Source organism: Lytechinus pictus, chromosome 8, assembly GCF_037042905.1.
Source record: "Lytechinus pictus isolate F3 Inbred chromosome 8, Lp3.0, whole genome shotgun sequence".
Taxonomy (NCBI): Eukaryota; Metazoa; Echinodermata; class Echinoidea; order Temnopleuroida; family Toxopneustidae; genus Lytechinus; species Lytechinus pictus.
In genome coordinates this window covers 7841699-7855326 of record NC_087252.1, presented here as the reverse complement: position 1 = coordinate 7855326, position 13628 = coordinate 7841699, and the positions used below count along the sequence as shown (strand labels likewise).

Sequence of the window (13628 nt, the reverse complement as noted above, 5' to 3'; positions counted from 1 at the left end):
CCACATATGCTTTTCTGTGTTAGTGATCATCAGAATTATTGATTTTAAGATCAAAATTCATGATTTTACAAAGATACAAGTTTACATTAATTTACCAGGGCCCCGTCTTACAAAGAGTTATGATTGATCCGATCAATAGCAACTATGGACGGTCAGCAACGTTAACATCTATTAAGCATGTTTGTTCAAAATATTTTCTAGCTATGATGTATGTTCATGCATTCATTGTTTTCTCAAAAATTCGCTGCGTTTCTCTTTGCATACAAAGGAGTGAGGACATTGTGCAAATTTTTCGTAGAAAAAAATTATGACACTGATGGATTTCCATAGAGTTATGATTGATCGGATCAATCGTAACTCTTTGTAAGACAGGGCCCAGATCTAGATTATGTACAATATTTTGACAATTAACCTTAATTTAAAAGACTTTCCGAAGAAATAATTGTTTGCTGCAACTACTGTCTTTTACCCCTGGCCCTAAGTGATAGTGTAATACAACCCAAACATTTCATAAGAATTAATGTACATGTATGATTCTTTCACCCAAATGCGAGCTTCCATAAATCCTGAAACTATTCCAACTCGGGTATTTTTTTTTTACATACAGTATATTTTTACCTACATTACATAGTTGTCTAAAGTTGAAGGTATATTTAATTACAATTTCAACGAAAAAGCTTTATTCTTGGAGATCATTATTCATTATGCCTCTGTTATGTATTAATGTGTATTCATACATGTACAATTGTATGTATTGGTATAACAAACATTGTAATTTCATTCCTTTGACCCTAATAGTAATACTGCATTTTCATAGAAAAGTTTTTTTTTTTTCAATCTATTTAGAGTTTTCAACATTTTGTATTCCTTTTTTTTTTGCTGGTAATATGTTATGCAACTTTTATTTATTAATAGAATATTTGCCACGATTTCGTAATTGAAATGCGTACATGTATTTGATTTCGTTTTCCATTTTTGTATATATTCTTTTTCGGGGGGGGGGGTCATGTTCTTGAGACCGAGACAAGTTATGCAAGGCCCGGGCATGGAGGATCATTATATTGTTACTGGGAATGCTGGACATTGTCAGACCACCTCAGTATTCACCAAATATAGATAATCCTAAATGACAAGGTCTTTGAAGTGATGTGTGTATGTACATTGCATGTAGAATTTAATGTTTAGGTCATTATCACGTCAGAATACGTTAAGATATAGTTGACTCCAAAAGACGTCATATTCATTTCAATATGCGACGTCAATATGACGTCTATTACTAGTCAGCAATATGTTGCAAAGTCGTCATTCAGACGTCGTAGTTGACTTATAAAGACGTCATAATTACATCAATATGACGTCTGAAACTGGTCAGGAATACGTCGCAAAGTTGTCATTAAGACGTCGTAGATGACTTTTAAAGACGTCATAATTACATCAATATGACGTCTAAAACCGGTCAGGAACACGTTGCACGGATGTCATTAAGACGTCGTTGTTGACTCTCGAAGACGTCATAATCACGTCAATACACGACGTCAATCTGACCCTTGATACTGGTCAGGAAAACGTTGTAAAAACGTTGCTAAGACGTCATTAAGACGTCGTAGTCACTCTTGGAGACGTCATAATGACGTCAATATACGACGTCATAATGACGTTATTCGCGGGTGCAAGATCCCGTCAATAAGACGTCATGTTACGACGTCAAAATGACGTGACACTCGTCGTTAAACTGACGTAATTATGACGTCATTTTTACCAGTTTCTGCTATCAGGGATAAATCCTTCCATTCCGCTTTCTCGTATATATCTTAAGCAAATTTTGAAACTTCTGCAATTACTTATATTTGAAAACACTGGCGTAAATCCCGGGGGGATGGGGGGGATATATCCCCCCACTTTTCGAGGAGGGGGGGATGGCCTGTACAAACACCCCCCCCCCCCACTTTTTACGAAAGAAATGAAAAAAAAATCACAAGAGATAATTGTTTTATTGGTGAAAATTCTTCCAAAAATACCGCTTAACAAATAAAATAATATCATTGAATCATAAAATGCAAAGAAAGAGCCAGTTCACCATTTCCAAACGAAATACTTCCAATTCATCAATGTTGGGGTCTTTGGGAAGGGATTAAGATGGAATGTCAAAAAATTTTGAATGTAATCTCCATCATTGGGTAAAAAAGATAATAATATTGGAGGGGTATTTGCCATATGGACATACAGTGGCGTAACTACGGGGGACATGGGGGGCACATCCCCCCCATCGGCTGACCAAAAAAAAAAACGGGGAAAGGGGGAAAAGGAGAAAAGAGGGAGAAAGGAAGAGAAACGTAGTGGGAAAGAAGAAAATATTATTCATTATAATGTTAAATTATATTATAATTATGTTAAGTTACATTACATAAGAAACATTTTTATCATATCTTTATGAAACATAATTTGCCCAGGGCCTACGTCTCAATTGTTCCTGGTGCTCGCATTGTCTGTTTAACGAGATATATAATCCTGTTGTACCAAAACATCCCGTTTTCAAGTCAATATAAACCAAATATATTTCCTAGCACTTGAGTTATCATTGTTTTATGTAGTGACATATGCTTTTTTTTCATGACTCAAAAGTGATTGCCCCATATTAAGGTCTTCGTATATATGAAACATTTCCTGTCCGTGATTACGTTCGCATTTTTCATGGATTGGTGAGATATGTCTACTCTTCATGAATTCCTAAAATCAGTCCTTAAAATGTCCCTTCTTCTGATCTGAATATCAAAAATTTTCAGCTCGCGCTTCGCGCTCGCACCATTTGGTTAATGAAATACGTATGGTCCTGGTTAATTCCTACAAAGAAAACTTAGAATGCCCCACTTCAGGTCTGAATTATCTAAGTTTTCAGCTCGCGCTTCGCGCTCGCATTGTTAAGCGAGACAGGTACCTATCATGATTACACAAATTTGATTATAATGTCCCTTTTGAGGTGTGAATATAAAAAAAATTTCAGCTCGCGCTTCGCGCTCGCATTATTTGATGAGTGAGATACATATCCGTTTAATGACATTGTCCTTAAAATGTCTCTATTAGGTCACTCACTCAGTCATTCAAAATTTTTGCTGGTGCCCCCCCCCCCCCCCCAATGCCGTGACCCACGGTACGCCACTGTGGACATATCAATGACAATTCCTTGCATATCTAAAAACATGATTGCAAAAAAAGCCAAAATATTTCAGTCATCCCCCCCACCCATCAACACGGATTTACGCCAGTGTTTGAAAATATTCTGTTGATTCACATAAAACCCCCAAAGTATTCAGGATTGTATATTTGTTCATGCTTTGTGTATTTGTATAATTCTATTTTGATACTATTATGTTTTATGTTGTTTTTTATGTAAAAGTTCTGTACAATTCAGCTTTTGCTGCGAACAGTCTTGAAATAAAATTATTATTATGTTTCACAGGACAAGAAGGAGAAAATTCAATTCTTCATATTTCATATAATGAAATAAAAAAGGAACAGTGAGTGAGTGATGTACGTTATCGGTTCCTCATTTGCATATACCGGATGTGCATATTACTATTTTGTGAAATTTAAAAAAAATATATATCATATGATTTACATCCAATTTTCAGTGTTGTGCTTGTTTGATCAAAGTTTTCTCTTTTCATTCAACTCATTTTTTGTTGTGGTGGACTTGTCCTTTAAAGAAAATTTAATCAGATGAGCATAAACACTGCATCATGAGCATAAAATTCAGACTGATGTAAACTAAAAAGAGTCATGGTGTTTAATATATATCTCACAAAAACTATACGCATCCTGGTCGCAGCTATGTAAGATGTCACTATGACGTCATCCACTCACAATTTGTTTGTTATATAACTATATTTTTTCCTCATTACATGTGGACCAAGACTTGATTCTATAATGTGGTATTGTTTTTTTTTTCGCACTATTACAAAAATGTTGATCAGAACTGTTGTCCCGCACTGTAAAAACTGCGGTGTTAAAACTGACACCAGTTGGTGTTAATAGAGGACCACACCCGAGGTGTTAAAATTACACCCTAGAGATTAAAAATAACACCAAAGCGTGTAAATGTAACAACCAAATGTGTTGTAATGACACCTATAGGTGTAAAACTAACACCACCAATTCAACACCGGTGTAAAATAACTGGTGTGGTCCTCTATGCACACCGGTTAACACCACAGTTTTTGCTGTGCGTGTTTAGGTTCTTCAATAACATAAAATGGTTCTGAGCCTGATTCTAATCGGGTTTTTTTAATTATTATTCTTCTTAATATTATTTTTTTGTTCTAATGAACCCTTTAAGGTTGTTCATATCACCTGTGTTACTGTCATCGTACATGTTATTAAAATCCCTCGCATTTTTTTGTATTTTTGTTCTTCACACTATCAAGAACCCCATATGTGTAAGAGTCTAGCTCTTGTAGAAACATAAAACGTTTCTAAACTTTTACGTTTAATAACGTGTTTCTTTGAAGATCCTATAAAGGTTCACGGGACAAAAGGGATCCCAACTTTCTAAGAGTACACGTGTGATTCATTTTATGAAAAACTTGATCTTATTGCTAAATCTACAAAGATTTAGGCTTGACATTTAATGAGCATTCATACATTTAAGGGGCCCGTTGCATAAAACTTTTTACCTGAGAAAACTCAGGTTGTTTTTACCGGAGTTTTTGCCCTGTGTTAAAATCAATGGCAGAAATCAGACTAACCTTAGTTTTCAGTTTTTACGAGAGTTTTAAGAGGTTTTATGCAAGAGGCCCCAGAACTTCTATAGGCGAGAGTGTGACACAATCGACTCTCATCACCCGTAGTGTGCATAAATATTTTGCGAAAACATGTCATAACTGCTTTATTTTACATCCTATTTCGATGAAAGTTTCAGAATTCTGATTGTTTGATTTTTCTCTATCTATCATATCAACATGTTTGCTCAAGCAATCCAAGAATGGTTTATCCAAACTATACTGTCTCACATCTTGGAAAATATATAGGCCTAGTGTGCCTACCGAATTAATCATTTTCAAGAAATAGTATTAAGGGGGGGTTCAATGTACCCTCTGGAGGCTTCTACTGTACATTAGTTTGGCTTGCTTTACTTTTCTTCCTTACTTGTTGTTAATTTGTTCTGAGTTATTGTTTTTTTTTTTGCTAATGGTGCCGTGCTGCTTCCACAGTGCACTTGCCTTTTCTTGAGTTTATTTTGATATAGGCAATTTATTTTAGGATGAAGTCGCTTGTTATTTTTATCATTTCATTTTTTTTTTGGGGGGGGGGTAATTGTTTCTTGTTGAGCTGCGCTTGTTGATATTTCTAAACTGCAAGTGGCGTTCCATAAACATTTGTTGCGGCGTCGTCACTCACTCACAGGAATTTTTTTAACAAGTCTCTGAAAAGGTAACGTAGGAATCGACGATTTTATCACGCTGTATATATAGTGAAAGTATAAATTTTGAATAGAAAATATATAAATGGATTGTTTACTATTTGAATACCTTCGAAATCCCGTCTGATTTCCACAAAAACTTCCATTATCTCCCTGCATTAATACCGGAAGTAAATTTGGATAATTATCAGCACGACAGAAATCTGCGCGACACCGCTGACGGCACCGAGGTATTGACCTTGTCTGACCCGCTGGCGCAGGCAGCGCAGACTAGCTCGATCCCCGGTCCCGTTTAACGGTTACCACCGCAGTTCCTTTCGGGGATTTGCATTTATTTGCATTTTGGCTTTGGCTTGCGGAGGTCGCGGATAATTTAATCTCACTAAATTTTAAGGGAACTCTGATCTTGGTACTAAGGGTAAAACTTTGTTACTTAAAAAAAAAAAAAGAACTAGGCCTGGCCTAGCCTAATATTTGAATAAACAGTGAGTAGAGGCGCACGGCCAATATGGGAGACTCTCTCCAATAGGGGAGACAATCTCCCACATGCATTGGAGACTTGCTTTGCAAAAGGACAAAAGAAACAACACCAACAAAAGCATGATTTTTTCCACCCAAAATTTTGTCTCACTGATGTCAGAAGCCCATTTGTTTTGTGTGTGATTGACAACAAAAATCCTTAGTTATAAAAACAAAAGTAGACGGTGAATTTTTAAAGTAGACGGTGAAAAGGGGTAATTTTTCATGAGGAATCTGCTTATCACATTTTTATTTGCCGCCAAGGTAATCCTTTTGCAGCAAATGAAAACAAAGGAAATTGGACTCCAAAACTGGAGACTGTCTCTGAAATTGGATACCCAAATTCTTTACAAAACTAAAAAGTCTCTGATATTGGAGATAATCTCCCACATTGGAGACAGTCTCCAATTATTGGGCATGCGCCTCTACTGATAAAGTAAAGACTAAAGTCATGAAAAAATAGATCTAAACTAAAGACTAGTAAAAAGTCTAAAGTAAGACCAAAAAAAAAAAAGAATTAAAATCATACTTCTGTCTGACTTAGTTTTTAGAGTTAGACTTATAAGTTCCATAACAATGTTAGAGAGGAATAACCGTCATTTCTGGAGAATCATTTATTCAACAATTTCTGACATTTTACTGAGCTGAGTGGAGCCAACGTAGTTTAGCAGAACAACCAAAATAACAGAGACTGAAGCTTTTGGTCTACCTCGCTAGATCTACATGTAGATCGACAGTCTATCATATGTTTGGAAGATTATGCCTGGTTGCCCAGCCAGGCCCCAGCCCAAGGCCGACATTGTCATTATAGCCTAGCCAGGAGGCTCCTAAAAATCATTCACTAACGTGTGCTTACTCTCCACGGAGCCAGGGCGCGGCGTGTGCCTTGATTATGTCAAAATCACGTTTACGTATATCAGTTGGGCAAAATTTCCACTTTCCCTATCATGAATCCAGCCGGTATTCATGCAACAACAAAAAAAGTATCACTTTAATCTGTTTACTTTTCATTTTTTCTTTAAATAAATACTTTCCGAATAATTAAAAAAAAAAGGATTTAGAAAAGATGGGGTATGACTCACCACCATTTACCGTGGCAGCTGTAATTAGCTGATTTTAGCGGGCCATCGCATTTGCAATCAATTACAGTGTCTTCATAAACATTGAAATTCAAAAGGAAAACTCTTTCTAATTAAAAGTGTTGATTTTTTTTCAAATAAAGAGTCAGGTGTATAAAGAGTCGGTTGTGAGGTCTAATTAATCAATTAAAATCATATTTTTGAAATAATTCTCTCTGACATGGTGGAAGAAAAGAAGAAATATCTGTAATGTACAAACAAATAGGTAACTTCCATAGACAGCTTAAAAGTCTGTCATCTGGATGCTTATTCTTCTGTTTTCCCCTTGAACGAGAACCATTAAATCACTATTCTTGAGTTATATTACGTGTATGTTTTCTACAATACAATGTTTTGAAAATCTTTGTCTCTTCCAGATATATTTTCAAAATTTGCAAGCTCCTAAGCCACTTTGATCAGTTTCATCATGAATCTATCTAAGGTATCAGATGAAGAAAAACTCTCCCTCTGCAGAAAATACTTCATTGGTAAGATCACATTTGATTATTTTAATTTCTTAGCCCTTTTCATAATTTTCTTATCAGTTAAAGTGATACTCCAGGCTGAGAATAGGTTGGTCTCATCTGAATCTGTAACATTTAATGAGATTTATAAAGATTTAAAGGAGAAATGTATTGAAAATCGTAAAAATTGAGAATCATATATCAAATCAAAGGAGAAAATAAGGAGAACATGATGGTGTACATCATTTATCATGGAGACCGATGGAACTCAGTTAATTGATAGTTTAAAGTTCTCTCTCTGAATGCTTCAAACACGCAGAATTACGTCCGCGAAATTGGGGATTTTTTATGACGTCACTTTCTGTACGAGAGGCGTGATTGGCTCTCCCACGTGAAGCTCCACTTGCATGCAAAACCTGTTGCGAGGGTACGTTTTCTCCACATTGTCACTGAATACTTCGATCACGAAATGAAAGAAAACCCAGAATTTTATCTAGATTTGGATTTTCAAATTGATGATTTTGAAGATGAAGAGAATGATGATAAAGTAAACAACAAAGTGACGTAGTTGGGGGTAAATTGGGGGAATCGATGATGAGGAGTCGGACAATTCAACTTGCAACACGATCACATGCCGATTCGCTACCAACTCATGCAGCTGCTAAGTGCTAGCTATAACGCGCGTGCCAAATTGAATTCACGAAAATGACTTATTACCACACTGTCCAGACAGAGTCTCTTACTTATGTGACTATGAAGAAGGAAAATAATGATAAAACTGTACTTACAAATAAGTGAATGTAATCCGAACCTGAAGGCAAATCAACTCAACGAATAGCAGCAGACGATATGCACCGATGATAAACTTCATTGTGGCTGGGGTAGATTGTCACTCGTTCTGTTAGATGTAATTTTTATCTCATTAATTTGACAAAATTACGAAACTCTGGGAATTATTTATCTATATAAAAATATAGTAACATCTCGTATAATTTTTAAATTACGATAAAACTTTTTTGAAGGAAAACGTTGAGGTAAATTAAAATTAGATGTAAAAGATCCCCAACATGCGTAGCTTGATTGAGAGCTGTGCAACACGTGCATAGATCTTCTCTCTCAGCCAAGGCGAGCAAGCAATACGGCATGTTTGTGATTTTGATTACGATCACATATACAAGCTTTTAAAAGGTTTTATCGTAATTTAAAAAATAATACGAGATGTTACTATATTTTTTTATAGATAAATAATTATCTTCTTCTTCAAAATCATCCATTTGAAAATCCAAATCTAGATAAAATTCTGGGTTTTCTTTCATTTCGTGATCGAAGTATTCAGTGACAGTGTGGAGAAAACGTACCCTCGCAACAGGTTTTGCATGCAAGTGGAGCTTCACGTGGGAGAGCCAATCACGCATCTCGTACAGAAAGTGACGTCATCAAATTCAAGTCAATTCAGAGACCGATGCGAGGCATATTTCGGAGAGGCATTTTGAGCGTTTTTTAATCGGCGATTTTCACCTTATGTATTATTTTCGTTATTTTTGAAGGCCCACTGATAATCCCCACATCATTACCTTTCCATTGACATATAATAAGACCACATTCATAATCAATATAGTTCTCCTTTAAGGCTTGTTTGATTTTAGTATTAAAAAAATGAAATTAGAAAAATAAATGAATAAACTACACCACTGCTCCAAAAATGCAATACTTCATTGTGGAGAAATTTTTGCATGCTGATACATGTATGTACCGGTATTTATGATTATCATCATTTCTCTAGTGCAGATGAATAGTACTCTGTTAATTTTGACCTTTTTGGTGTTGTAAGCTGATAATGTTGGCAATCTTTTTATTACTAGAACAAACCCATAAATCTGAACATTAATCATTTAATTACAAATTCTGTTAGAAATCCAAAATTTGTAAGGATTTATCTGTTTATTTGGTTACCATGAAAAATCATTAAATGAGTTTTTATTCCAAAAATTTTGCCCACAATAATCTCTGACCCATAATATAAATGTATTTTCAAAATATAATGGTTTGTTTATTTTCCTCTTTTCAAAATCATGTCGTATGATCATGAATACTAGCTGTGAATTACCCAAATTTTACCAAAATCAATTTGACAGTACACATTTTATATCTATTGACAGATCTATTCAAGTATGTCTCTTCTGAAAAGTAATTTTCTTTTTGTTTGATTTATTTGATGCAGGTGGAATATTTGCTCTCCCATTTCTCTGGTTGGTGAACACAGTTTGGTTTTTCAGGGAAGCATTCTTCCGCTCGGCCTTTGAACAACAAAAGAAAATACGCACATGTAAGTCATGTTACATCTTGTAAGAGCCAAGTAAAGCCTACTGAACCAAAACATGGTGACTGGTTGACTAGTTTTTGGTCTTTTGGAAATACAATCAGTCAACATTTCTAATAACATGGCAAAATATATTTTTAAATAAAATTGTGATATTATTATTATGATTTATGGTTTATTTCAAGTTGTATCTCGTAGCCAGTGGCTGAATTATTCACAATTACATTAAGATACCAACATAGTCATGATAATAGGCATATATCGTTAAATTTACAATAAACTGTCTTATGAATAATCAATTTCATCAAATAATTGGCTGGAATCAAATAATTAAAATTCTATCACTTTTTTATTCTTTGATTAATTTTCCTCACACCTTCACCTATATTTTTTCTGCTATTTTTGTAATAAACTTTTTGTGAGGGTGAACTTCCCCTTTAAGATATTCTTTTTCTTGTTGTATTTGTAAGTGTTTTGGGGTCATTCTGGGAAAAGTACAGTACATACTACATGTGCATGTATGTACACAGATAATAATAATGTGTATTTTTTGCTCAGGTATAGAATAATAACACACAGGCCAAATGCCATTGGCTATGCCTGAGACTCATTTCAAAGGCCATAAACATATGGTTCCATTGATGTTGGCAGAGATATTGATAGTGGAATATTATTATTATCATCATCATCATTATACTTTTCAGATTTGTTTTTGTTATTTTTCCTAGTGAAAATAACCAAAAGATGAAATCACAATAGAAATGCCGAGTGAAAAAAGCTTGAAAATGATGAGCTATAAATAAATGGCAAACAATATGGTAGAAAAGAAGGTATATATACATTTATGCTCCAATTTTTTTTAATAATTGTAATCGATTTCAACAATATTTTCTGAAAATAATGAATTATTATTATTATTATTATTATTATGATTATTATTATTATCATTATTATTATTATTATTATTATTAAAACCCTGTATCTTAAGTATTTATTTTTCAATGTTTTTGTTCTCAGATGTGACCTGGTCCTTGGTAGGATGTTTGGTGTGGACCACAGCATTGATAGCATGGATTACTGTTTATCAAGTCAAGAGAGCTGAGTGGGGAGAGACTGGTGATAGGTTATCATTCATTATACCCAGAGGGAGGCCATAGCATCCATGTACCAAGATATGAACATTTACCAGTCAAACACAAGCCATCTTGGATAGACTGGTGGTAGATTTCATTCATTAACCCAGAGGGAGGCCATAGCACAGGTGTACCAAGACAAGAACATTTACCAGTCAAACATCAATCAGTATGGATAGACGGGTGATAGATTTTATTAATTATACCCAGAGGGAGGCCATAGCATCGTGTACCAAGATATGAACATTTACCAGTCATACACCAGCCTACATGTGCATAGACTGGTGACAGATTTTCATTCCACATGCATAGAGGGAGTCCATAGCAAAGGTGTACTAAGATATGAACAGTTACCAGTCAAACACCAGCCAGCTTGGATAGACTGGTGATAGATTTTATTAATTATACTCAAAGGGAGGCCATAGCACAGGTGTACCAAGACATGAACATTTACCAGTTAAATAGCAGCCAGCATGGATAGACTGGTGCTTGATTTTCACTCATTGTATGGAATCAAAGGATATAAGATAAATTCAATCAAATCCTTTAACATGGTTGATCAAAGGTTCAATGAAAAAGAGACAGATGCTATAACATCTGTCACAATTTTTTACCATTAAGCTTATATTTCTTTGAATCTTTTTATTGGGGAGAGGGGCTACAAAGTTTTGCATACTATACTCCAGATTTTATACAACATTCACATTTGTTCAGATTTTTAGAGTGCGATGATTTGTTGATTTGAAATTCAAGTCAGACACTTCAATTGACTAGCTTGTACATAAACAGTGGTAGCACCATGGTAATTTGTGGGGGGGGGGGGGGAGATTGGAGGTTACATTTGTTTTTTTATTAGTTGAATAACAGGAAATTTCAAGCTACATGACCTAAGCCTGTTTTGGGGGTAATCGTCTTTTCTCTTCTTCCTCCCTACCTTTTCATGGGGGGGGGGGGAGGCAGCGACCAAGAAGCACCATTGGACCAATCATACATGTATGTATACGTCTGTAAACGTGTATGTTGCTTATTTATGTATATTTGATATAGGTAGTTACTTAAAGGACAAGTCCACACCAACAAAAAGTTTATTTGAATAAAAAGAAAAAATCCAACAAGCATAACATTGAAAATTTCATCAAAATCGGATGTAAAATAAAAAACTTATGCCATTTTAAAGTTTCGCTTAATTTCTTTAATTGAAGGGACTGATGACATCACTCACTATTTCTTTTGTATTTTATTATATGAAATAGGGAATATTCGAATTTTCTCCTTTTTGTCCTGTGAAACAAAGCTTTATTCCTCCCTGAACATGTAGTATTACCATTGTTATAACATTTTATGGTTCATTTACATTGTAAGTTTGTCCTTAATGTGAAATTGGAAAAAAATGAAATATTGTATTATTCAAACAGTAAAAAACAAAATAAAAAGTGAGTGATGGACATCATTGACTCTCATTTGCATGTCATCGTGTTGTGCATATAACTGTTTTGTGAAAAATAAGCGAAAATTAAAAATGTCATAACTGTCTTATTTTACATCCGATTTTTCTGGGTGGACTTTACCCTTAGAAAGAAATGATGAATAGACTTGTCAGATCAACAGTGCAATATCTACCTGTATGTACTTTTTTAATTTCTCAAAGAACATGGAAATCTCCTTTTCCGAATAATGAAAGAAGAAAGCGTCAAAGAAAATCAGATGTAATACAAACTGCCCGATTTTATTTTGCACCAGTATATTTTGTCCGATTAATGATTAATAATTCTTTAAATTGGCAATGCGAAGGACATATTGATCAATTTTCTACTAAATTTTACATGTATCTTTATTAGAAAAAAAGATATGAAATAAACTGCTACTTAAAAAAGACTTTAAAGATATCATGTCACAAAGGTAACAATTTTTATATGGCCATTATTGAATATTTATTATTTGATCATTGTGAGCAGAGATGCATGTGAGTTGATTAATTTGATACAATGTACATTGTTGCTAATGTTATATCCCTGAATCGGAGGTAGAATATTTGTATTGTTATTGCTAAGGACATTAAAAAGTATGAACCCGATTTATCATGTGATTTGTTCTGCATCATACTCTTTTATTTTTTTAGTTCTGATGAAATTGTGCATATTCAACATCTTCGAAGATTTTGTTGAGTAGAAAGGAAGTACATTGTAAATAAGGAGAGTGTGGAAGAGAAAGAGGCCGACTAGTCTGCTGTGTAAACCCTTCACTCGAGTTAAGGGTCTGAATGTGCAGCCTACTCATGCATTGTGTACTGAAAGCGCTCTCGCTCCTGAATTGAAACAGCAAGTTGCGTATGTGCCAGTCTTTGCGTGGAGACACACTTGCTGACCAAAGTTTCAATCAGGGTCTGTGCCTGCAGACTAGAGGCCGACAGCGAGACAGATACCAAGAGGGAGAGAGAGGGGGGAGACTGACAATGAAAAGTATGGATAGACGGAAAGACGGGCAGTGAAAGGGGGAGAGGGTTAGGGAGAAAGAGAGATAGAGAAAAAAGAGATGGAAAGAGGGGGGGGGGGGCTGCGACTCAAGCCCATTGATAAGAACGGGGTTGCCGCGAGGGAAATGAATGAAACCGTGTTCAAAAGAAGTACAGGAGAGAGAGAGAGCGGCGTAGACAGGGTC

At 35.1% G+C, this 13628-nt stretch overlaps 1 protein-coding gene across 1 annotated transcript; it reads left to right on the top strand.

The window, feature by feature from the left end:
• The first annotated feature begins 5343 nt into the window (after window positions 1-5343).
• On the top strand, window positions 5344-13056 carry LOC129266838 (gamma-secretase subunit PEN-2-like). The gene is made up of 4 exons (XM_054904626.2): window positions 5344-5427; window positions 7431-7541; window positions 9739-9843; window positions 10855-13056. The coding sequence occupies exons 2-4, from the start codon at window positions 7481-7483 to the stop codon at window positions 10992-10994; spliced, it is 306 nt and encodes a 101-aa protein (XP_054760601.1). The 5' UTR covers window positions 5344-5427; window positions 7431-7480; the 3' UTR covers window positions 10995-13056.
• The last annotated feature ends 572 nt before the right edge of the window (window positions 13057-13628 follow it).